General features: G+C 40.5%; 1 protein-coding gene across 12 annotated transcripts in view; it reads left to right on the forward strand.

Annotated features, from left to right (window-relative positions):
* ATP6V1H (ATPase H+ transporting V1 subunit H) overlaps positions 1-25091 on the forward strand; it is a 96572-nt gene that overhangs the window by 63298 nt on the left and 8183 nt on the right. For 11 of the 12 annotated variants that reach the window (XM_027128098.1, XM_027128096.1, XM_027128097.1 and 8 more), the window contains 5 exons: positions 3743-3935; positions 12667-12845; positions 15795-15920; positions 18090-18191; positions 19882-19995. In XM_027128098.1, coding sequence (XP_026983899.1) covers positions 3743-3935; positions 12667-12845; positions 15795-15920; positions 18090-18191; positions 19882-19995 — 714 coding nt within the window. Of the gene's footprint in view, positions 1-3742; positions 3936-12666; positions 12846-15794; positions 15921-18089; positions 18192-19801; positions 19996-25091 lie in introns of all 12 variants that reach the window. The other variant, XR_003437419.1, reaches the window with a different exon arrangement.

A 25091-nucleotide genomic window follows, 5' to 3' on the forward strand; every position in this document is an offset into this window, starting at 1 on the left:
AGAATATTCCATGTTCAACCTACACACTTTGATATGCTAATGCCCACTAACAAGGTTAGTAGTAATCAAATTAATACAGAGACTTTTAGGTTGAGAACAGGCATTAATAAAGGTAGAATATGTTAACTTGCTGAGAGTAGGGCAATTTGGAAAAGTCATTGAATTTTTTTACTTTTTTTTTTTAAAGTGAAAGCTTTGCTTATCTGCTGTGCCTGACTTACGTCCTCCCCTGTGTGACAGAGGATGTCACAAGCCTGCATCTGACATTAATTAATTAATTTATTTTTGCTGTGTTGGGTCTTCGTTTCTTTGCGAGGGCTTTCTCTAGTTGCGGCAAGCGGGGGCCACTCTTCATCGCGGTGCGCGGGCCTCTCACTATCGCAGCCTCTCTTGTTGCAGAGCACGGGCTCCAGATGCACAGGGTCAGTAGTTGTGGCTCACGGGCCTAGTTGCTCCGCGGCATGTGGGATCCTCCCAGACCAGGGCTCGAACCCGTGTCCCCTGCATTAGCAGGCAGATTCTCAACCACTGCGCCACCAGGGAAGCCCCTTTTTTCACTTTATAAGAAAGAAAACACGTACTTTTTACTCTGCCGTTTCTTTTGTTTAGGGTCGAATGTTTTCTTTTTTTCCTTTTTGGTGCTCCTCAAATCACAAGCAGGGATCCTGAGAGGAGAAAAAATTGTAAGCATACCCTGTTTGAGGAGAGTGGAAGAGGAGACTGATGGTTTAAGACCCCAGGACCTTCTTATCTCTGCATAGTTTCCTTTCTTTCCTTCTTGGTTACACGAATGACACACACTCTTTCTGAATGTTTCTGGGCCCGTGTAAGATCAAGAGTGTGCTTTGACTTCACTAGGAAGTCTGAAGATTAGCACTGATTTTTTAAATACTGGAGCTAAAACGGGGCTTTTGCTGGGGTAGTTGCTTCCCCAAATCCAACGGCCATTTATGAACATTTATATCCTGACATTTGAAGTATTTTGAAAGTATAAAGTAGTATATAAATGAAAGGTAAGATTAAAAAAAAAATATCGCATGGTGAGGTGCGAGGGGCCCATGGGTCTGACGAACAGCAGGAAGTGTGCATGTCAGCCAGTGGTCAGCTGTTTGTCTCCCTAGTCCCTGCGTTGGCATGATTTAAAAAGAAAAATCATCATTAAAAAAGCAGAGCACAAAATAGTTATTTTGGCGTCATGGACCTTAACCTCCTTTCTGATTTTGGATTTGACAGTTTGTGTTTTTTTGCCCTCTCTGCGTGATGTTATACCATATATTATGGGGAGTAAAGGAAACATATGTGGTCCTTTCCTTTAAGAGATATACAGCCTGGCTGGAAAGTATGAAACACCTAACAAAGGTAGCACATAGGATGCCACAGCATCTTTTAGTAACTTTTACGGTGACTTTAAAAGTAACACTAAACTCAGCAGTTTGCGAGGGAGAGCAGAGACCTACATGGTAATTAGCACCCACTGGTTCTTCAGGCCCAGCTCGAGGGCCACGGCCTCTGGGAATCCTCCCTCCCCCTGCACGGGGCTCTCAAGGAACATGGACAGTGTCTTGTTTTTGCCCATTTTATCCCTGTGTCTTGCACTGTACCTGCCGCATAGACCCTCAACAGATACTTGTTAAATGACCGTGTTTGGGTTTCTGTTGGGCCTTTGTGTCCTTTGTCCCCCTTAGCTCGCTCTTCCTGCCTCACTGGATTCAGAGTTGGGTTCTTGCCCTAAGGGAATCCTTGCCTTATTCCAGTGAACAGGGGCCTTATTTTGCTTCATTAGGGCATTTCTGTGGTTGATATTTGGGTATAGAAGACTACCTTGTCTCTGCAATAGAATCCTGTCTGTCGTGGGCACACTTTTACTCTGTTCAGCTTCTCTGCGGTGTCCGCATCGCTGAGCACGCCTCCCCTTGAGACCTTCCGTCTGGATCTCAGCACCAGTGTATTGGCCTTGAGCTCTCCTTCGCCCCTCTCATCGTTAAAAGTTTTTCCTTTTAACAGAGAGAATTTAATGTGAAGAAATTAAATTCTCCCTAGCTATAAACTAGGTATAAACTTGTGAACTGGGTTTCTGAAAACGGGTAAATAAAGGGACTCTCAAGTGTCAGAGATCCTACTACCCCTAAAGCGGGGAGCAAAGGGTAAGAGGTTGGACTTGCCAGGATTCACGGGCTGCAGGAGGGGCTGCATGAAGTGAAGTTCAGGCCTGGAGGGGACAGTACAGCTCAGCTGGGGCTGGGTCCCCACCCTCGAGGTCGGGAACCCAGACGGCAGGTGCTAGTGTCTCAAGGGTGCAGGGACGCTCGTTCTGCCACAGCCCGTGCAGGATGAATTCAGCCATTGCTGGCGGGTGAAGAAGCGTGCCGAAGTGATGCTGGCAGGAACAGGAGGTCGACAGGAGAGGTCCCTTCTTCCTCCATCCCTGAGCCAGCCGCGAGTACCTCCTGTCGCTGAGCCAGTGGGGAAAGCGGAAATGGGGAACCCGGAAAATGAATTGTCAGCCACGGCATCCCAGAGTGTAGCAGGCTGACCTTAACAAGTGGAACAGGCAGAGCGCAAAGGAAGCCAGGTACCAGGGTGCTGACAGTGTGAAATGCTGTGCTTTGACCGCTGTTGAATGCTGACATCAATATTAAATACAAGCAGGCCTTACGTACCAACCAAAAGTAGAACAGGTTCAAGGGAGAAATCATGCATGAGAAAATTAAGGGCAATTCAGCGAATTTATAAGTGCATGCAAATCACAGAAATGGGGAAACGGCACAAATATAAGCCTTCCACTAAGTTAGTAGCTGTAAATCGCAAAATTAGATTTAAAATGTATTTAATTTTGTTAATAGACTTTTATTTTTTAGAGCAGTTTTAGGTTTACAGAACAATTGGAAGCACAGAGAGTGCCCGTATGTGCCTGCGCTCCCACGGTCTTCCCTGTTACTAGCAGCTGGTGTTAGTGTGATGCCTTGGTTTCAGTTGATGAACCAATAGTGACATGTCCTTACTGACTAAGTTTACATTAGCGCTCGCTCTGCGTTGTACATTCTGTGGATTTTGAGTTCTCTTTAACCCCTCTGGTCGCTGTTTAACCGTCTGATTTGATGGTTTCTGTCCCCTGTGTGAATGCAGGCGTGCCCCAGGGAAATTTCCTTAGCGCTTTCCTTGGTGTAACCTGTCATTTTCACACCGCTTTCCCAGTTTCCTTAACAGTAAGACGGGAGGCTGAACTAGAAGCTTCTGAGGTTCTGACCCCAAATTTGATGATTGGCTCTGTGTCAAATTCAGACTCATGAAAGACTTTTTCCAAACTCATTTCCTCTTTTCTCTGTCGAGTTTCCTAAATATTTTTAAAGCTTTAAATGATCCTCTTGGATCATTTTCAGTCCAGATTGAAAATCTTGATTATACCGTCTGGCTTCACTGAGATGTGCATCCGCTGTGTCACCATGTCCTGAGGCTTTTACTTCTTGAATGTCTGTCAGGGTCCTCCTACTGTTCCCTCTGTGGGCCGTGCTCCCTGCAGCAAGGGCGGTGGTGCCCTTGAGACTCTGGAGAGAGGCTTACGTGACTCCGTGCAGGACTGGCCCTCTGTGAGCAGGGGTCTGGCTTGCTCGTTCCTTCAGGGGGAAAAAGAGAGGACGTGATTCAGAGAGACTGATCCATCAGCACAAAAGAAAAATCAGTTATTTCTTCTCTCTGTTGTGCTGTCGTGTTAAATGTTTTCTCAACGTGTGTTCCTTTTCAGCATCATGGGAGTTCTGAGTAACAAGTGTGGCTTTCAGCTCCAGTATCAGATGATTTTTTCTATATGGCTCCTGGCGTTCAGTCCTCAGATGTGTGAACACCTGCGACGCTACAACATCATTCCTGTTCTGTCCGACATCCTGCAAGAATCTGTCAAAGAGAAAGTGACAAGAATCATTCTTGCAGCATTCCGGGTACGTGTTTTTTGTGTGTGTGTGTGTGTGTGTGTGTGTGTGTGTGTGTGTGTGTGTAAGGCATTTTTTTTTACTGTGGAGTATATTTCAGGGCTTTTAGCAGGTGGGAAAAAGTTGCTTGTTCTCCATGTAGTTATGGAACTGTGGCATCTTGGTGAGCTTGGAGTAAAATATCCCAGTTTGTACTCATGGCAGGGGGAGTGGACAGTGGGGGGAAGCCATCTAAATGGATGACACGTAAGAGTGGCTGGGAGATGGTAGACCTACAAATCCAAGCTATTGGCTTTAGAATTTGTGTTTTTAACCATTGTTTGTTCTTACGCTTTCTTTAAACAAACAACGACAAATCAAAAATAAAAGGTTGTGCAGATGTATTGCAAAACCGTAAATGGCGTAGACACCACATTTGCCAAATATAGTCACTAACATCTTTCAGATTTTTCTAAGCAAATAGAGATAAATATATAAATAGGTGTCTAATTTTGTTTTGTATTTAAAAATAAGAGTGGTGTCAGGCTATAAATACTGTTCTGTAACTTTATTCTTAACTATATAATAAATGTGTTTTCATTTTCCTGTACTAGATCTTCAGTATTCTTTTCAATGGCTATATTCTACTGTGTTGATGTAAAGTGGTTTATTTAATCAGTGTCCTATTGATGGAAATGTGAGGTGTTTCTAGTTTCTTTTACATATGTTTTCCCACTTCGATGAGTATTTCGGTTGGGTAAGTTCCAGAGATGGAATTGCTGAGTCAAAGAATATACTTTTTACCAGTTCTTATAGATAATGTCAAATCACCTTTCAAAAACGTGCAAATTGGACTTCCCTGGTGGCGCAGTGGTTGAGTCCGCCTGCCGATGCAGGGGACACAGGTTCGTGCCCCGGTCCAGGAAGATCCCACATGCTGCGGAGCGGCTAGGCCCGTGAGCCGTGGCCGCTGAGCCTGCGCATCCGGAGCCTGTGCTCCGCAGCGGGAGAGGCCACAACAGTGAGAGGCCCGCGTACCGCAAAAAAAAAAAAAAGTGCAACTTTATGTTTCAAGTAATTATATATTGGGCAAGAATACAGAGAGTCCCTACTTTCTCTTAGTGCATGGACTTTTTTCTAAATTGGAAGCTGTTCATGAAGTTGGCGTGAAAACCCTTTTAAAAAAATAGATTTTCTTAATTGGTGAACTGTTAGGAAAGATAGTCATCCTTGATTCAATATCTTTGCAATTAGATTATCCTAGAAAGATGTTTTGGATTATTATTTTTTTTTCCCTTTGTATGACTTTCACTTCTGGGAAATAGAAAGATCAACAGTTGCCTGAGTGATAAACATGGAAGTGAATCGTATTTTTTCAGCTCATATCTACCTACCCTTTTCTGTATGTCAGTTACATATTTTTTACATTAAAATATCTATCTTTCCAAATGTTGAAGATTGTAAACATTTAGCACAAAGTTATTTCTTTTGATAATTTGTTAATAAGGTGACTTGTTTAAGGTGAAATATAGGTGTGGGAAGAACTGCTGTAGAACTCAGGGTCTTACTTCAGCTGTTCTCTTGTTTCATAGACTATATCTCTACATTTGTATCTTTGCCCCCTCAGTTTTGATAAACTTACATGTTTTTTGTTGTTGTTGTTGTTGCGGTACCCGGGCCTCTCACTGTTGTGGCCTCTCCCATTGCGGAGCACAGGCTCTGGACGCGCAGGCTCAGCAGCCATGGCTCACGGGCCCAGCTGCTCCGCGGCATGTGGGATCTTCCCGGACTGGGGCACGAACCCGTGTCCCCTGCATCGGCAGGCGGAGTCTCAACCACTGCGCCACCAGGGAAGCCCCCTTACATGGTTTTTTATAAGTGTCATTTAGATAATATAGTGAGTGCTGTGAGTTTTAGGAAGAAATCAGATACTAATAATTTATAGTAATGGGTTGAGATTTAATCTAAAGCTCAGCATAAGATGCTTTTGTTTTTGTTTTAAATAAATTTATTTATTTATGTATTTTGGCTGCGTTGGGTCTTGGTTGCTGTGTGTGGGCTTTCTCTCGTTGTGGTGAGCGGGGGCTACTCTTCCTTGTGGTGCACGGGCTTCTCATTGCGGTGGCTTCTCTTGTCGTGGAGCACGGGCTCAGTAGTTGTGGTTCGTGGGCTCTAGAGCGCAGGCTCAGTCGTGGCTCACGGGCTCAGTTGCTCCACGGCACGTGGGATCTTCCCCGACCAGGGCTCGAACGCGTGTCCCCTGCGTTGGCAGGCGGATGCTTAACCACTGCCCCACCAGGGAAGTCCGGTTTTGGTTTTTTTTTGAGACAAGCCATTTGTCTTATCAAATCATTTACTTATTTATTTATTTATTATCTCAGTTGATTTATAATATTACATTAGTTTCAGGCGTATAACGTTGATTCAGTATTTTTATAGAGTATACTCCATTGAAAGTTATTACACAACAATGGCTGTCGTTCCCTGTGCCATACAGTATGTCCTTGCTGCTCACCTGTTTCACACACAGTAGCTTGTATCTGTTAACCCTGACCCCTGTCTTGTCCCTCCCTCTACAGCTCCCAGCATAAACTGCTTTGCCCATAATGTATGTAGCAGCTGTTCTAGCTGAGCTTCCCACAGACCTTGCTTAGTATTTTGTCCCTTCTCTAGTTCCTCCTCCCATTGATTTTTATGTTAAGTCATTATTATGTTAGATAAAAGGGTCACTGGAAGCAGGTACCTCTAATATGGGTACATGGTAGGTGAGAGGTGTTTGTTGATATTAGCTGGATCCTACCTGTGAGCTGTTCCCTCCCCCTCTCCGTCCCTCCCCCTTCCCTATCCTTTCTTTTTCCTGTTCCTCCCCCCATCCCCCATTTCATGGATTATCTATCCACCTCTCAATGCATCAGATGTTTCTTGAACACCAATTATGGAAGGATGAATATGACAAGATACTTTTTCTTAGGGACTTTGTATTTTGTGTGAATCTGTTTCTGATGGAGAGACTTCATGAAGTCACCATGATGAGTGTTTACGGTATACAAAGTTCAAAAAGTCACAAGAAGTATAAAGCCAGACTGAGATTCTTAGTTTTCTTTTGACCTGATTTGGGAGCTCTCCAGATTGATTATCTGCTTTTTATGAAGATTTGAGGGGTACAGTAACATAACCCTTTTCTAATTTTCCTTTCCACGTGGTGTGTTAGCAAGAGTGTAGGCTCTGGAGTAGACACGCCTAGGGGTGAATCCCAGCACTAGGTTGCTGGGAGAGTGGTTTGAACTCTCAGAGCTGATTTCTCCACTTGTGAAAGGTGGTTAGTGATACTTAACTCACTTCAAGATTGGGTAAGAATTCAATGAAATAACAGATGATGGCTGGCAATAGTAAATATACAATCTGTATTTATTTTCCTGCCTTTTCGCTCCATAAAAGCATAAAATACTAGCAATTTGCCTCTTTAACGCCCACCTGTAGCAATTGCATTCTAAGTTAATGTGGAACCTAGGCAAAGATGAAGTGCTGTTCTGTTTGATTTAGAAAAGACAGCATGAATATTTTACTAATGTTTATTTAGCAAGATTTAAAAATCTTATTTATACTTCATTTGCAGTTTCAATTTTTTACCCACAATGTGTTGAACTTATGCTAATTTCTCGGCTTCTATTGTCTAATTTGGATTTCAGATTATTTAAAATACATGCAACCTATTGACAGGTATATTAGTTTTTTGGACTCTCCTTGATAAATTGGGATAAATCATTGCATGGTTATACTGAAGACTGAATATCAGAAGAACATCTTTAGACATCCCGAACTTCGATGTACACAACTGAGTTAAAATCGAGCCATTAGTAAGGACATAGTAAAGCCATTTGATTTAGACCATCGAATAGGTGTAAAAAATGACGTGTTCTTTTTTTTCTTCGTTATTCTCAAATTCCTGTAACCTTTGATAGAGATTTCACCGATGAGGTTGTTTGAGGGTTGTCTGATTATGCACTTTGCCCCACATCCTGAAACTCAGGAGGGGAAGTTTTGTGCTTCTGGAATCTTGCTGAGCTGCTGTGAGCTGAAGAAATCTAGCAGCTGTTAATTTTTTTTTCTTTCCATTTGGCTGGGTGAATTTATTTTTGAAAATGTCTGTCTCAATTATTCATAGCAGGTGCTGAACTCCAGGTCTCCATGAATGTTATTCCATTGGTTAACTTGATATGTCAGTCTTTCGTTTCTAAAATAAATTAGAATGTTTTTTGAGGCTGAGACTGAGAAAGACATTCTAGACCATATTTGCTGTATAGAGTTTTTCTCTTTTTGGCTCTGTTTAGTCAAGAGCCTCCGTAATATGTCAGATAATAAGATAAATTGTATTTTACAACTGCATGGTTTTCAGCATAAAAGCTTAGAAAGAAATACCACCAAATTGAATTTGGATTTACACTAGCTGTACTAACCATGATGTTTAACTCAAGCCCACACGCATATGCACACACAGACACAGACAAACACAGACTTACATCTTCCTCTGCAGACAGTTCACAGTCATAACCCCTCCAGAGACACCTGCTCTGGTTTGGGTGTATGGGGGTGTTTTGCTCACTGCTTTGACATAGAAGTGTTGCTATCAAGAAATTTCATTCCTAGGTCCATCCCTCATTCCTTATTTCAGGAATTTATCTCTCTTGTTTATTAGATACCAGGTTTGGAAGAGGTTTGGTAAGACTGAGACATTTTTAATCTTGGGGTGAGTTCCATAATAACAGCGCTGCTTCAGTGCAGTTCTGTCAGCTGTTGGTTAGCAGCCTGCAAGGGATAAGTACAGAAAGTGAGAGCAAGCATTTAGAAACTTACAGTAATTTGACATGTCTGTTAATAATATAAGATTTGAGCTTCTATTTTGCATGTCTTTTAAAGTTCATTTTTCTAGAAATTCATTTTTGTATTTTTTACTAAAAGTATTTGTTCCTGACTGATTGGAAATTGAAAATCAAACAGAACTGGTCTTCACCACAGATGGTTTGAGAAGCACTGCTTTATCATGTATGTTACAAGGTTAGCAGTTTTGGTGAAGGAAGGATCTGAATGGTCACTTGGTTCCACTTTGTTCTTAGTGAAGTCAAGGTTGCTCTGCACTGTTACTTGGACACAGGCCAAAATGATATTTACGCTTTGGTTTTGTTGAGGTGAAGATGTCATTGAGTTTAGCGACTTTAAAGGGTACACTGCTGCCGGATGATCTAGGTTTGTTTCTGGTAAATTCATTTTCCAAATATTTTTCACAACCTTTTTATTCTTTGTAATGAGATGGAGAGATGAAATTAAAACATGTTTCAAGGGAAAAACAAGTAAGGTTTATTGATTGATTTGACATAGGCTTGAAGGAAAGGGGAGCGTCAAACATGACTAAATTTCGAAGTCCTGTTGTCTTAGAGAATCGAGAGGAGAGATGGTTTCAGAAGAGCGCCATTGGGCTGTTCTTTACCAGTTACACTGACTGGGTTGAGGTTATAGTTGAAACTGTTAGTTATGATAATATCTTAAATATGAAGTGTAAGTCTCCTGGCAACAAATATGTAGGACCATATGAACAGAAGAGTTTTGATATATTTCTAAATTTAGGAGAGATAATAGTAAGAAAAGTAACTGGAAAAGATAACAGAGAAAACTAAGTAGACTAATAAGTAAAATCTCACAAAAGCGAGGGGTGAAGGGAGGAATTTCATAAAGGGGGATGTTATCAGAGTTCAAGGCACCCTACAGTTTAGGGTCTTTATTTGAATTCCATTATGGTCAGAGAACATGTTCTGTATGGTTCCAATTCTTTGAAATTTGTCTCATGCTCATCTCACGGTCTGTCACGGTGAATGTAGCCTGTGTACTTGAAAAGAATGCATGTTTTGCAGAGGTATCACATTCTGTAAATGTCAGTTAAATCAGGGTGGTTCATAGTATCGTTTGGATCATCTCTGTACTGATTCTGTTGTCTAGTGGTTCTATCAATGATCAATTGCTAAGAGAGAGAGTTGTTAAAATTTCCAGCTGTTAGTGTGGATTTGTCTGTTTCTCCTTTCAGTTCGGCCAGTTATTGTTTCATGTATTTTGAAGCTCTTTTTTTTTTTAACTTTTTATTTTTTAAAATTTATTTATATTTATTTATTTTTGGCTGCATTGGGTCTTTGTTGCTGCGTGCGGTCTTTCTCTAGTTGTGGCGAGCGGGGGGTACTCCTCGTCGTGGTGCACGGGCTTCTCATTGCAGTGGCTTCTCTTGTTGCGGAGCATGGTCTCTAGGCGCGTGGGCTTCAGTAGTTGTGGCACGTGGGCTCAGTAGTTGTGGCTCACAGGCTCTAGAGCGCAGGCTCAGTAGTCGTGGCTCACGGGCTTAGTTGCTCCGCGGCATGTGAGATCTTCCCAGTCCAGGGCTTGAACCCGTGTCCCCTGCATTGGCAGGTGGATTCTTAACCACTGGGCCACCAGGGAAGTCCCAGTGCTCTTGGTCTTGATATCTACTTTATTTGAAATTAATATAGACATGCCAGCTTTCTTCCACTTATGGTTTTCCATCTTTTAGTTTCAACCTATCTGTGTCTTATATTTAAAATTTGTCTCTTTGAGACAACATATACTTGGGTCTTGAATTTTTATCTGTTCTAATAATCTCTGCTTCTTAATTGGAGTGTTTAGTTCACTGACATTTAGAGTAATTATTGGTGTGGTTGGATTTAGGTCTACCATTTTATTATTTTCTTCTGTTTGTTTCATCTGTTTTTTGTTCTGTCTTCCATTCCTGCCTTCTCTTACGTTAACTGAGTTCTTTTTAGAATTTCAGTTTAATTTTTCTATTGGCTTTTTAACTGTGCTGCTTTGTAGTATTTTATTTCTTATAGGTTGTTTTGGTGTCACAATATTTATCCTTAACCTTTTCCATTATACTTGAAGTTAATATTACGTTCTCACCAGTAGTGCACAAGTGTTCTCTTATGTCCACAATCTGGACAACACTGGCTGTCTTGTTTTTTGATAATAGCTGTCCTAACAAGTGCAAAGTGATATTTAATTGTGGTTTTGACTTGATTTTCCCTGATGATCAGTGATGTTGAGCACTGTTTCATGATCTGTTGGCCATGTTTATGTCTTCTTTGGGAGAATGTCTATATAGATCCGCTGCCCATTTTTTAATTGGCTTGTGCTTTTTTGTTGTTGTTGTTGCTAGTGAGTTAAATGAGTTCTTTATACATTTTAGATATTGCCCTCCTATCAGATGTATGGTTTGCACATGTTTTCTCGCATTTTGTAGGTTGCCTTTTCATTTTGCTTTTTTTGTTTCTTTGGCTGTGCGGAAGCTTTTTAGTTTGATATAGTCCCAGTTGTTGATTTTTACTTTTGCTGTGCTTTTGGTGTCATATCCAAAAAATCATTCCCAAGGCTAATGTCAAGGAGATTTTCCCCTGTGTTTTCTTCTATGAGTCTGACAGTTTCCGGTCTTATGTTTAAGTCTTTAATCCCTTTTGAGTTAGTTTTTGTGACTGGTATAAGATACGGGTCCAATTTCATTTTTTTGCATGTGATTATCCAGTTTCCCTGCTGACATTATTGAAGAGACTATCCTTTCCTCAATAGGTTTTCTTGGCTCCCTCGTCAAATATTAGTTGACTGAATATGTACGGGCTTATTTCTGTGCTCTCTATTCTGTTCCATTGAACTCTGTCTGTTTTATGCCATTACCATACTGTTTTGATCATTGTAGCCTTGTAGTTTAGTTTGAAATCAGTACATGTGACTTCTCCAGCTTTATTCTTCTTTCTCAGGATTGCTTTGGATATTTGGAGTCTTTTATATTTCTATACAAGTTTTAGCATTGCTTTTCCTATTTCTGTGAAAATTGGAATTTTGGTAGGGATCGATCTTACTAATTTCCATATGCTAAGCTAAATCTCTCTCTGCATTTATTTAGCATAATTATTAGAAATATAACTTCCTTGCAAAAATAAGGAAATTTAAAATTTTGGTACAGTTGATTTAGAATTGTTATTCCAGGATTTTTTTGAGTGTGGGAGATTTGACAGGCCTTCTTTACCAACTTTGTGAAGGTGGCTTTCTTGAGAGCTTGTTTGTCCTTGTTCTAGACCTCAGCATGAGCATGGTTTTGCTCTGAAATATTGGTTAATTTAGTGAACAGAGTATCTTCAGAAATACTTAGATTCCTTTGCTGATTTCATCAGTACTCTTAAAAATCGCAGAAGAAAACTGAGAAATTTGCTTGAATGTCACGAAACTTTTCTGGTAATTACTGAAGCAAGAGAGTTTTTTTAATTGCCGTCCTTTGTGCACTTACAGGTTGATTGGACGGAGAAAAAGGTCAGTGACTGGGAACTAGAGAGATACTTGAGGAAACAGTCTTTCTTAGCATCCTAAGGGCTCCATGTGGCCAAGAAATGGAGTGTTCATGGTGGTGACCTCAAGAGCAGGGCTGTGAGGAAGGATGGTGATGGACCTCACTGTAAATGTGTTCAGTGTTTTGAGGCTTGTCTAGGTCAATAATTTAAAATGTTTAGTAAGCCAGTGAGTAAGGAAGGAATCAGAAGGATGCCCCTGATGTGGGACAGATGCTTAGGAAAGAAGTCAGGATTTGTGATCCAGTCATCCACTTAAGGTGATAGTTAACCTGAGAACAGGAAGGGGAGAGAGGATGTGAAAGCAGGTGCAGAGAACATCACATAACAGATTATATCATTTCTCATTGTGTCTTTGTCTAACCCAGAACTTCTTAGAAAAATCAACTGAAAGAGAAACTCGCCAAGAGTATGCTCTGGCTATGATTCAGTGCAAAGTTCTGAAACAGTTAGAGAACTTGGAACAGCAGAAGTATGATGACGAAGATATCAGTGAAGATATAAAATTTCTCTTGGAAAAACTTGGTGAGAGTGTCCAGGATCTTAGGTATGTTATTCTTTTTAATTCTCACAGGCTAGGTATATTGGGCCTTGTTTGACTTGCCTCATATTTTAAGGAAATTTAAATTTGTTATGAACTATAAACTCAAAAGATTGCACTAAAACATCATGTCTTCTATTGAAAATTGAGGGGTGTGGAAACACTGGCTCACCATCATGGCAACCATTGGTCAGAGCTGTGTGTTATTTCTCCTCTTTCGTGTAGATCCCCACTGTTCTCTGTTGTCTAAAATCTGACCTGGTGTTCTACCACGGGTTGTGGGTGCCACCCTTTGAGAATCTCCCCCTGGTTTAAAATCTTTTTTAAGCAGCAGTCATTGTTAATTTGTGGAGGAGGTTTGCTTAGATATGGAAAGAGTATTTTTCCTGCTTTTTTTTTTTTTTTCCGGTATGCGGGCCTCTCACTGCCGTGGCCTCTCCCGTTGCGGAGCACAGGCTCCGGACGCGCAGGCTCAGTGGCCATGGCTCATGGGCCCAGCCGCTCCGCGGCATGTGGGATCCTCCCGGACTGGGGCACGAACCCATGTCCCCTGCATCAGCAGGCGGACTTTCAACCACTGCGCCACCAGGGAAGCCCTCCTGCTTTAGTGAAGTCCCTATTGGTTTTATTTATTTTTTATTTTAAAAATTATGCAAGTGATGTACATGCAGTAAAGAAAAAAATCCCTTTTTTAATACAGTACAGAATACAGTACAATACAGAATGCAGTACACTACAGAATACAATACAGTACAGAAGGGACAACACACCAGTACCCCCATCTTCCCCACCTACTTCCCCCTGCCCCTCTGGTTTCTTGTGTTCATTCCCCAAAAAACCTAGCCCCCCTCCCCCTAGCATGCATGCATGTGCATGCGCGCACACACACACAGACACACACAAATAGGGTTCTATGTATTCTTCTGGTCCTGGTTCTTTTTTGTTTAATAATAGCTTGATGATTTTTCCCATTAACCCATGCATTCTTTGTTTTTGAACTATTGATACATTTTACAAAGAGAGTTACTCACTAGAAGTAGGTTGGGTTTGGGAGCCAGGATGACTCCAGTTTGAATTGTTTGGCCACTTTGTCCACGTGTGGCCTTGAACAAGCCTCTTGACATTTTAAAGTCTCAATTTTCCTTTTGGTAAAATAGTGATAAAAATGCTAACCTTGTAGGATTTTCCATGAGGTGTCCAGCAAGTGCCTTTAGTATAGTATGTGTTCCAAAAATGTGTTTACCAGATAATTCAGTGCAGCCCAGAAGCGTTTATAGAGATGGGAGCTGTCACCCATATCAGTGGTGTGTATGGGGCTTTGTGGAGGAAGGCAGGTGATTTCTGTCTTTTTATAATTTCAAATATGAATAAGTTGTTTGTAATATAATAGGCCAGCAATAGGCTTGCAGTTTATACAAATTCTATTTTATTATGTTTATTTAAAAAATTATCATTGGTTCTTCTGTAATAATGATTTGAGACCCTTTTAAAAAAGTAAATAAGGTTAGTGATAGCTTTCTAAGTTATTTAATCCATGCTAGCCAATTGTTATTATTTACTGATTTTTCATGTTGAATTTGGTAATGTGAAAAATATTGCTGTTTACATACAGCTAACATGGTGATGGGAGCAGTTGAAATAGATTTGTCTCTTTATATTGTTACAGGTTTAGCATATTAGTTAAACAATATTGTTTAACAGTATTAGTTAAACAATATTACTTCTTATACTAAATAGCCTTTCATTAAATTACTGCTTTATTTAACAGGTTACTCTGATCAGCTTAACCAGTGAATCTTTGTTATACTGAATTATCAATCAGTATTAAATAGCTACTTCTTTTTGAAAATTTTACTTGAAAGAAAGTATAAGCATGTCTTGTCACTTTGTTCACTGGCTAACCACATTAAAGCAGTTTTATATTATGAAGATTTGAATAATTGTTGCTTGATACATAGTGAATAATTTTTGAATTAAAGTGCATTTTAGTTTGTTACATGTACAGAGGTTTTTGTTTTTAATTAATCTGTAGTGGGCTAATTCAGTTAATGAATTACCTCTGCATTGTGGGTAGTCACATTTAAAAATATCGTACTGAGGTATGTGTTTTTATTTTTGTACTGCAGTATCATGGTTTGTCATTTAAAGTATAATAGAATATTCTGTTTTATTTTGTGTTTAAGTAATATACTTTTACATAAATTTATCTTTATGTATCTAGTGGTCTGGCAAATACAGTGTTTTAAGAGGTATGGTAGAAACAATGCTAGATTATCAGATATTTAATTTATTTTTATATATATATATATTTATTTATTTATTTGTGACTGCGTTAGGTCCTTGTTGCTGCGCACGGGCTTTCTCTCGTTGTGGCGAGCGGGGACTACTCTTCATTGCTGTGTGCGGGCTTCTCACTGTGGTGGCTTCTGTTGTTGCAGAGCATGGGTTCTAGGTGTGTGGGCTTCAGTAGTTGTGGCACGCAGGCTCAGTAGTTGTGGCTTGTGGGCTCTACAGCACAGGCTTAGTAGTTGTGGCCCACGAGCTTAGTTGCTCTGCGGCATGTCAGATCTTCCCAGACCAGGGCTTGAACCCATGTCCCTTGCGTTGGCAGGTGGATTCTTAACCACTGTGCCACCAGGGAAGTCCCTATCAGATATTTTAGTGATGTACAGACATTTATGTGTATATTAAGGTTAGAATTTTGAAAGCAAGTGCTCCTTTTAATATCTCATGGTGAACATTCAAATTTGACAGGAGTACTGGACCTTAGTACCCTGAATAAGTTTCACATGATTTATTGAAAATTAAGCCATTGAAACTTGTTTAGAGGTGATTTTTGAATGTATAAAGTATGATCAGTCTTTGTCGTTAAATAATTAGTGAAGATGTTTTATTTTATTAAATTTTGGAGTATCTATCTCTCAGATTCTTATAAACTTTGAAATCTTTTTACAGCTCATTTGATGAATATAGTTCAGAACTTAAATCTGGAAGATTGGAATGGAGTCCTGTGCACAAATCTGAGAAATTTTGGAGAGAAAATGCTGTGAGGTTAAATGAGAAGAATTATGAGCTCTTGAAGTAAGTTTTAAATGCCAGTTTACACTCTGAAAAACCCCCATCCTTCCACATACTCGTGGACACGTTTTTGTCCCTCTTAAAATTTTTAGATATTCCATGGTTTTAATTTCTATTTTCTTCCTTACCATGTGGTTGAATACCTTTTCGTGTGCTTACTGGCCATTTGGATATCTTTTTTCCCAGGAGAAGTGCCTGTTCAAGTTTTTGTTTTTGTTTTTGTGGGAATTCTATAGGTTTCTTGGTCATATGTATTCATCACAGCTCTTCTTCTACCACGTCAAATGCCACTAACTCTTTACTTTTGATGTAGCTCAGTTTATTATTTATGGCTAGTGCTTTCTTGTGTCTGGTTAAGAAGTTTTTGCCTACCCAAGGTCCTGAAGATATACTCCTGTGTTATCTGCTAGAAGCTTTATCATTTAACCTCTCACATTTAGATTTCCATTCCGTGTGGAATGGTTTTTGGGTAAGGTGTATAAGGTAGGCCAAGATTTGTTTTTTTCATTACATGGATATCTAATTGAACTAGCAACATTTATTGAAAATAACATACATTTTCCCCACTGCTTTGCACGGTTCCCTTTGTTATAATAAAGATGACCTAATATGTGCAAGTGTCTTTCTTTTTTACTGAGATATAAGTCAAATACCACACAATTCACCCATTTAAAGTGTATAAACCAGTATATTCACTGGGTTGTGTAACCATCGACACAGTCAATTACAGAACATTTTCCATCACTTCAGAAAGAAACCCTGTATCCTTTAGCTGTCATTTCTCTGTCCAGCCACGCCCTCAGCCCTAAGCTTTTACTTTCTGTCTCTATGGATTTGCCTATTAGGAAAGTTTCATGTAAATGTAATCATATAATATTTGTTCTTTTGTGACCAGCTTCTTTCATTTACCATAAGGTGTTCAAGGTTCATTCATGTTGTAGCATTTAGCAGTACTTTGTTCCTTTTTATGGTCATATAATATTCCATCATAAGGACATATTACATTTTATTTATCCACTCATTAGGTGATGGGCATTTGGGTTATTATGAAAAATGCTGGTAATAAACATTCGTGTACAAGTTTTTATGTGGACATACGTTTTTATTTCTCTTCTTGGGTAGACATCTGTGAATAGAATTGCTGAATCATATGGTAACTCTGTTTAACCATTTTAGGAACTACTCGACTATTTTCCAAAGTGGCTGTACAATTTCATATTCCCACCAGCAGTGTATGAGGATTCTGATTTCTCCATCTCCATGTCAGCACTTACTATTGTCTGACTTCTTGATTCTAGCTGTTTTAGTGAGTGTGAAGTGATATCTCATCATGGTTTTGATTTGTATTTCCCTGATGGCTAACGAGTCAGGCATCTTTTCTTGTCCTTATTGGCCATTTTATATCTTTGGAGAAATGTCTGTTCAGATTCTTAGTTCAATTTTTAAATGGGTTCTCTTTTTAGTATTTAGTTGTAAGAGTTTTTTAATATATTTTGGATGTAAATCCCTGATCAGATAATATGCTGTGCAAATATTATCTCCCATTTTTGGGTCATCTTCTCAGTTTCTTGATAGAATTACTACATATATACCTTACTATAACTGGTAAAACTAATAGAATTTAATTTTTAGAATAATTTTAGGTTTACAGAAAAATTGAAGGGAGTACAGAGAGTACTCATATACCCTCTCTTCCTCCACCAGGCACAGTTTCCCCTATTTTTAATGTCTTGCCTAAGTGTGGCACGTTTGTTAGTTGATGAACCAATATTTATACATTATTTTAACTGAAGTCCATAGTTTACGTTCAGGTTCACGCCTTTCTGTTGTACAGTTCCTGCTGTGTCACAGTATCACACAGAATAGTTTCACTGCCCTAAAAACTCCCTATATTTTCCCTTCTTCCCTTTCCCTGGTATTGTGGGAATTGTGGGTGGTGGACGTTGTGAATCTGAAAGTGACCTGTTAATGTGTGTATAAAGGTTTGAAAGCTGCTAACTTACCTGCAGTAAATCATGTGTAGTGTATCGTGTGTAGCAGTGAAACTTGTAGAAAATACAGTTATATTTGTAAATGTTTATTTTCAGGAAAGTATCGGCATTATACCTTTGCTCTGTTGTGCTCTAGAAAAGAATTAGAAATCAATCTCTCTTTGTATTAAATTTATTTCAGGATTTTGACCAAACTTCTGGAGGTGTCCGATGACCCACAAGTCTTAGCTGTTGCTGCCCATGACGTCGGCGAGTACGTTCGGCATTACCCGCGAGGCAAGCGGTAAGTGAGGAGCCTTGGTTTCCTCGGGGTGTCCCGAGACATTCCGCATAGAGGTCCTAGTTTATACTCCTGTAAAGTAGACTCGTTCAGCCGAGGAGCTGACGGAGTGAGCAGAACCCGGATGACCATAGTACCGGGAATCGTGATAACTGATAAACCTGATTAAAGATGGGAAGTATGAAAACATAAGCACACGTGTAGAATACTGTTGTGCAGTAGCCAACAGAGATCACACCAGAAATTTCACGTTCAGGGTTTTCTTTGGTTTGTATGATTTAATTCAAAAGCCATTTTGTTAGCACTGGTGATTTTTAAATTATTATTTGTGGTTATATTGTTACTGACCTGAGTAGGTTCCAAATATAAAAGGAAATATAACACGTGTAAGAAAAGTCACAGTAGATATATAGTAATGGAAGGATGTGTTTCCAAGTACTGAAGAGTGAGGAATTCCCTCTGGGAGGAGACTGGTAAGGCTTTGCAGAGGAGGTGAGGCTGGCTTGGTAATGTGAAATCACTTAGGTACGCTAACAGTGAAAGGATAGGAGTTGAGGGAGAAAGCATTAAATGAGACTGAGGCTGTTGTATGCTGTTTGGAGAAGCTTGTTACATACCTGGCACGTATCAAGCACTCATAAAGTTTGGGTATAATTATACTGCATTATTTTTCTCAATTCAGTACATTTTTTTTAAAAAGATGCTTTAAAAAATAAAATATAAACAGGCGTACAGATGAAACCTCTCCCTCACCCCTGACCCATGTGCTCATCTGCGAGGTTGTCCTAAACCACCAGAAGCCCTACTGCACTAAGGTGCCGCTTGTCACGGACTGTGTGGTGGCGATGTCACTCACCAGGCAGCACTGACCGCAGCTCCCACACTCCCAGGCTGGGGTTAAAGACACTCGCCGGCTCTTTGCACTCCCCCGCTCCCCCCCAGAGGAGCAGAGAACCTCCTTCCATTCGTGAGGCAAATAACCATTTTCACTTTGCTTTTGTGTCTGTAGTAACTGGATTTTTCAGGGGGTTGAGGGGGCAGTGACAGAAAGCAGCGCTGGTTGTCAGTCTTCCTGGTGTTCTTGACAACAGGAATTTTCTCATTTGTTTCACTGCCCAGCAGGTCATGTGGCATGTTCATGTTCCATCATTACAGGAAAGGGCAGATATCTTAACAAATCAGGTTTTTTCAGGAAATTAACATGGCTCCTACGGAGTGCTTTTTAACCTCGTGTTCTCTGCTGTCTGCATCTGAGCCCGTATCTGGTTCACAGCATGGCAACTGCTGGGCTTAGTATTGATCTGATGTTACTTCAGACATAAGGTGGTATTCAGTATACTGGTTTTTAAGCAAGCCACAAATCCTGGTGATAAAGAAGTTACTACTCAACTGCCTATAGAACACTGTAATCTAGATTACTGCAGCAGTCCAGGTTGATGACATTTGCCCAGACTAGGAAATGAGAATAACAGTTGGATTTATCACTAGGGATTCAAGAGAAAATATATAAAAACTTTAAGTCTGTGATTTGGAGAAAATGATATTTTAAAAAAGACACGTGTGTTGGTTTACTTACCTGTATGGTAACTTTTCTTTGTAAAACCACTGGGCAGTTCGGAGTTGGGCCTTTCTGCTAACAGCTTGCATTTGAAAGTAACTGCAGCGTCTTCACCACGTGGCTTCTGGCCCCCAGGGTCATCGAGCAGCTCGGCGGGAAGCAGCTGGTGATGAACCACATGCACCACGAGGACCAGCAGGTGCGCTACAACGCCCTCCTGGCCGTGCAGAAGCTCATGGTGCACAACTGGTAGGTGCCGCCCACCCCCTGCTGCTCTGTTGGGCCTCACGTTCCTGTCCAGAAGTTCTTGTGGAAAGGCTCCGATGAGTGGTGGCTTTTAAAGCAGTGGTTTTGATTAACACCTAGAATTACATTTTAGCCGTTCAGAGCAGCGATGTGATGATTTAGAAAAAACAGCTGCATTAGTGTTCTGAAGAAATGTATATTCAAAGTACTAGTATCAGAAACAACTCCAGAAGTAACTAAAAGGACCATTACGACATAGGTGAATAAGTTTTTTGAGAGTTGAATGGAATTCATCTTGACTACTGATTAGAGACGCTACAATTTTGCAGGGTTTAACTGTTCGGTGTACGGTTAACCTGAATGGATTTTTACCAGTTCACATGAAAACAGTAAAAGCTGATTGATCAGTTAAGATTCCGCTCTCACATTTCGTCCGTTATAGCCTTTTGCCTTTGAAATAGTAGCCAGAGTCATGTTTTTCCTCTTGCTTTTATTTTTTAAGTCAAAATTATTGACCTTTTTGTACTCAAAACAAGATAAATTAGAGTGACTACTTAGATACAATGGTGAACCATCTGTGTCCGTGAGTGGACACCCCTGGACTCTCTCGGCCGTGGCTGTTTTAGCAGTAGGTTGGCTGTTCCGCGCTCTTCTGCACTCAGATGCCTCTCTATTCCCCATCCTTGGGAAAGATGCGCTAACTGACGGTAATGCTACTGATAGTTCCAAAGGACAGATTAATGGCACATGCAAATGCTCACGTGTGAAAGATGCAGGCAGATACAGGATAGCAGAGGATCCAGGATTGCCACCGTGACGTCATGTATTAAATATTAGGATCCTGCCACTTAAGTACTTTTCTCATGAATACTGACATTTATGCATTCTTCCAGCAGGTGCTCTTTGAGCACTTAATTTGTACCCTGTTACGCTAGGCTCCAGGCGACAGATGTGATGGAAGTGGGTGATGAGAGATGGCCTTTCTGAGTGGTCCCAGCAGCCAGGCTGAGACAGTGATGGAAGGGAACCAGTCACCCACCTCCAGTGTTGGGGGTTGGATTGCAGGTGGAGGGAACGGGAGGGGAAAGGACCAGGAAGCAGGAGGGAGCTTGGCTTCTTTAAGAGCAACGCCTGGAGACATGTTTGGATGTGGCAGCTGGGGTCTAGGAGGTGGTGCTAATGGCAGCTGGTGGGTCGAGGCCAGGGATGCTGTTCAGCATCCTGCATCCGCCAGTCGCCACCACAGGGAACTGTCAGCAGTGCTGGGCTTCAAGGGCGAGTTGAAGGAGTGGGTGAGGCCAGAAGGAAAGGAGATGGGCGAGGCGAGGTGGCCGGGATCTGATCACGGAGGGTCTGGTGGGTCCTTCTGTTGGATGAGTTGAAAGTCATGGTTAAAGGTTTTAACAGGGGAGTGACAGGATTTGATTTGTACTTTGAAAGGTCTCACAGGCTCCTCTGTGGAGAGTGGATGGTTGGGGGTGAGTGTGGCAGCAGGAAGACCGTTTCATAGATTCTCATTGTGGCCGTGGGTAGGGATGGCTCGTGCCATGGACTAGAATGGTAACAGTTGGTACCAAGCAGTAGATGGACTAGGGATAGATTTCAGAGCTGGTGCGCGTGGTGCTTGAGGGACTGAAAATGTTTTTACTCTTTTCATATCGTCTATGCAAGAAGAATGGGATTCAAGGCAGAGAGCACTCAAAAATGGTTTTTTATCTACTGTTTAGCAGAGAAAAATCTTTCAAGTCTGTCAGGAAACTAGAGAATACTCCACTGGATTCCCTCCTTTTACTTTACCCTGAGCCACATTTTTCAACGTAAATTAATTATTTAGTAATTTTCTCTCTCTTGGTTTGTTTCTGTTTCTTTCATGAAGTTCGTTTACAGAATGTTGGCATTTAATAGAGTTGGAGGCTGTTGGAATCAGTGAGCTTTTATTGACAGATATTTTCCTGAAGTTTCCATTAAATACAGTTTTATTTTCCCCTTTTGTTGAAAGTAGGGCTGTTGAAGCATAATTCTTCTTTTGTTAATAAAAAACAACTTCATTTTAATAGTTCTTTCTCTTGAAGAATTTATTGTTAGTTTTTTAATTAATTAATTTTTGGCTGCCTTGTGTCTTAGTTGCTGCGTGTGGGCTTTCTCTTGTTGCGGTGAGTGGGGGCTACTCTTTGTTGCCGTGCGCGGGCTTCTCATTGCAGTGGCTTCTCTTGTTGCAGAGCACGGGCTCTAGGCATGCGGGCTTCAGTAGTTGTGGCACGTGGGCTCAGTAGTTGTGGCTTGCAGGCTCAGTAGCTGTGGCTCGCAGGCTCAGTAGTTGTGGCTCGCAGGCTCTAGAGCTCAGGCTCAGTAGTCGTGGCGCATGGGCTTAGTTGCTCCGTGGCATGTGGGATCTTCCTGGACCAGGGCTTGAACCCACGTCCCCTGCATTGGCAGGCGGATTCTTAACCACTGCGCCATCAGGGAAGCCCCCCCCCCGCTTTTTTTTAATGTATATTTCCAATGGGGAAAAAAAGCTGGGTATGGAATAGGATGTTGACTGGGAGTTTTCCCTTTGCCAGTGGAGAAAATTTTTTGGTTAAGAATTTTTATTGTGCAAATGATCATGAATTAAAGATGAAACATTTAAAATTTGAAAACTTTTTCTTGAATTTAGGAATCTGATTTGGCCTCAGTAAATTTTTTGATGTACGATTACAAAAGGAAAGGTAAATTGTCTCTATAGCCAAAAACTGGTTTATTTGCTCTTTGTCATTGACTAGCTGATGAGAGAATATCCTTTTCCCCCCTCCTCTCTAGTTATGTACCAAGCTATTTTAGCTTTAATGTTTTAGTTATGATAAGTCCCCTTGAATGGAGAAGCTTAGTGTCAGCATTTTCCTGTGCTTTCTTTGAGAAAGGCATTTTCATATGCAGATTAGAATTCACACGTGACCTGTGTCTTTCGTTGTGACATACGCATTTCTCTGGCACTTTGTGCCAGAGAGTGAAAATTGCTCAAGTAATAGCAGTTCATTTCAACATCAGATTAGTGTGAGACCAAATAGAATGCCGTTGGAAAGTAAATCTTCAGCAGAGTTTTCCCCAAATGTAAAAGGATTTTGAACCAGTATCTTTATGCACGTAACCAAGTTGCCTTTAGTAAATCATGCTGGTAAAGTCTGCCTTTCTACTTTCCTAAAATAGAGGCTTTTTAACCTAAACCATGGGACTGGTGTCCGAAAGAGGTTTCACACCAAATAAAACCTGAAAACACAGTTGACTTGGTTTCTTCTCAACATTTTGTTTGTTTTGATTTAATTAAAACAAAATTTTAGAAAGGGTATATTTTAGTACAATGCAGTGAAATGAATTAGTTGAAGATAATGAAAATACACCCATGGGTAAAAGTAGAATGAAAGTCTGTCTGAATGGCAGCAGCAGCTTTTCCTGACAGTTTCGCACGTTCTCTGTGTTGTTGTTTTTCTCCGAGGCCCCTCCCTGGCTGTTTACAGATTTCCAGCGCACTCTTGACTTTTTTACGTTTTTCTACCATAAATGATTTTTAGATTTTTTGGCATTGCATTTTTACCAGTTTCTGTTGATTAGACGAAATCGTAATTTTGGATATAGTAAAGTTAACATTTCTTTTTTACTGAGGGGAATTTTGTTTTGGTTTTAAGTTAAAAATTACATTTTAAGTATAAATTGGATATTGGATACTCACAGCATCATGGAACTGCATTGTCTCTGGGTCTTGATTCAGACTCTGCTCTAGGGAGTTAACTATTACTTTTCTTGATAATGTAGAGAAGGACTTACCCCTGATTTATAGAACATGGAGCATAGAGTTGTATATCATGTGAAAATGTTACTTAATTCTTTCTCACGATTTTATGACTGATTGCAGAATTATTTCCGTGAACTGTTTCTCCCTTCCACTTAACACCTGTGTTTACGTGGAATGACGGGTGGGTTACGTGTAACCCTGACTGCTGTGGGTGGCATGGGGGGCCGAATGGAGTTGCTGGGGTGTGCGTTGGGCACACACCAGGGTCTCCTCAGTCCAGGAGGCCTCGAGCGGGTCAGTCCTATCCACAGCTCTGTAAGTGGCACGTGCAGGCTCTGATCTTCCCGTCCCCATGTGCAGTTCCTGGTATGTCCCTCGTTCTTTTGAGCAGGGCTGGATTTTTATATTCTCAAATTTGGCAAAATATGTAAACAGTGACAGCTTACTTTAGAGAACTTTTATATAGACCCTCAGTTTATACTTTGTAATTTAACATCATAAAAATGTCATCATTTTTCTCCTACCGAATGATTTTAAATGTCATCAGCCTCTAATTCAGAAGCAGCAATATGTGCATGTGGACAGCTCAGGACCTCAGGAAAGAAACACTGAATTTTGTAGGTAGAGGATTTCCTGTAGAATTTTCTCCTTGTTTCTAGCTTTTTTTTCAACCTATTTTCAAACAGAATAATAAGTTGTGAGAGTGTCACCCTCTCTCAGTCTTTCATGTGTACGTAAATAGAGAGGAACGCAGCAAGCCGAGGGTGTGGGTGATACTCCTTTATTCTCAGACCTTTACCTCTGCTTAGTATATTTTAGTTGTTCTGTAAATAGTACGTAGCCATAAATGCAGTGATTAAAACAGTTACTTATGAACAGAATTGAAGGAAAAAAACCCTATGTAAGTTTTAACTTTTTAGCATTAATAATCATGTTAAAAAACATTCCATGTGATTTTAAATAAACATATGACATTTCTGGGTTTAACATTTTCCAAAACTAATTTAGAAAATTGTGGTCTCTCTTTGGGTACCTGGAGTTTTCCACATTATTCTTATGATATTTTTAGTGGAGGAATTCTCGTGTAAGAATCTTACATTCTAAATATAATTAAAGAAAAAGGAGTCTATAAGAAGCGCTAAACGTGGACTTTGCTTATTGCATACTATCTTCTTAAGAGTTCTTCTAACAGCACAGACATTTCTCCCACACAGCACATTACATTAACCAGATTTGCACATACTGTGGTCATTTAGGGGCATACTCTGCATTGTGCAGATCGCTTTTTGTTGTAACTACTTGCTGGTCTGGAACCCGCATTCAAAATGAA

This window comes from Aethalodelphis obliquidens, unplaced genomic scaffold (genome assembly GCF_003676395.1).
Source record: "Aethalodelphis obliquidens isolate GAN/ISIS:26980383/991018 unplaced genomic scaffold, ASM367639v1 scaffold33, whole genome shotgun sequence".
Taxonomy (NCBI): Eukaryota; Metazoa; Chordata; class Mammalia; order Artiodactyla; family Delphinidae; genus Aethalodelphis; species Aethalodelphis obliquidens.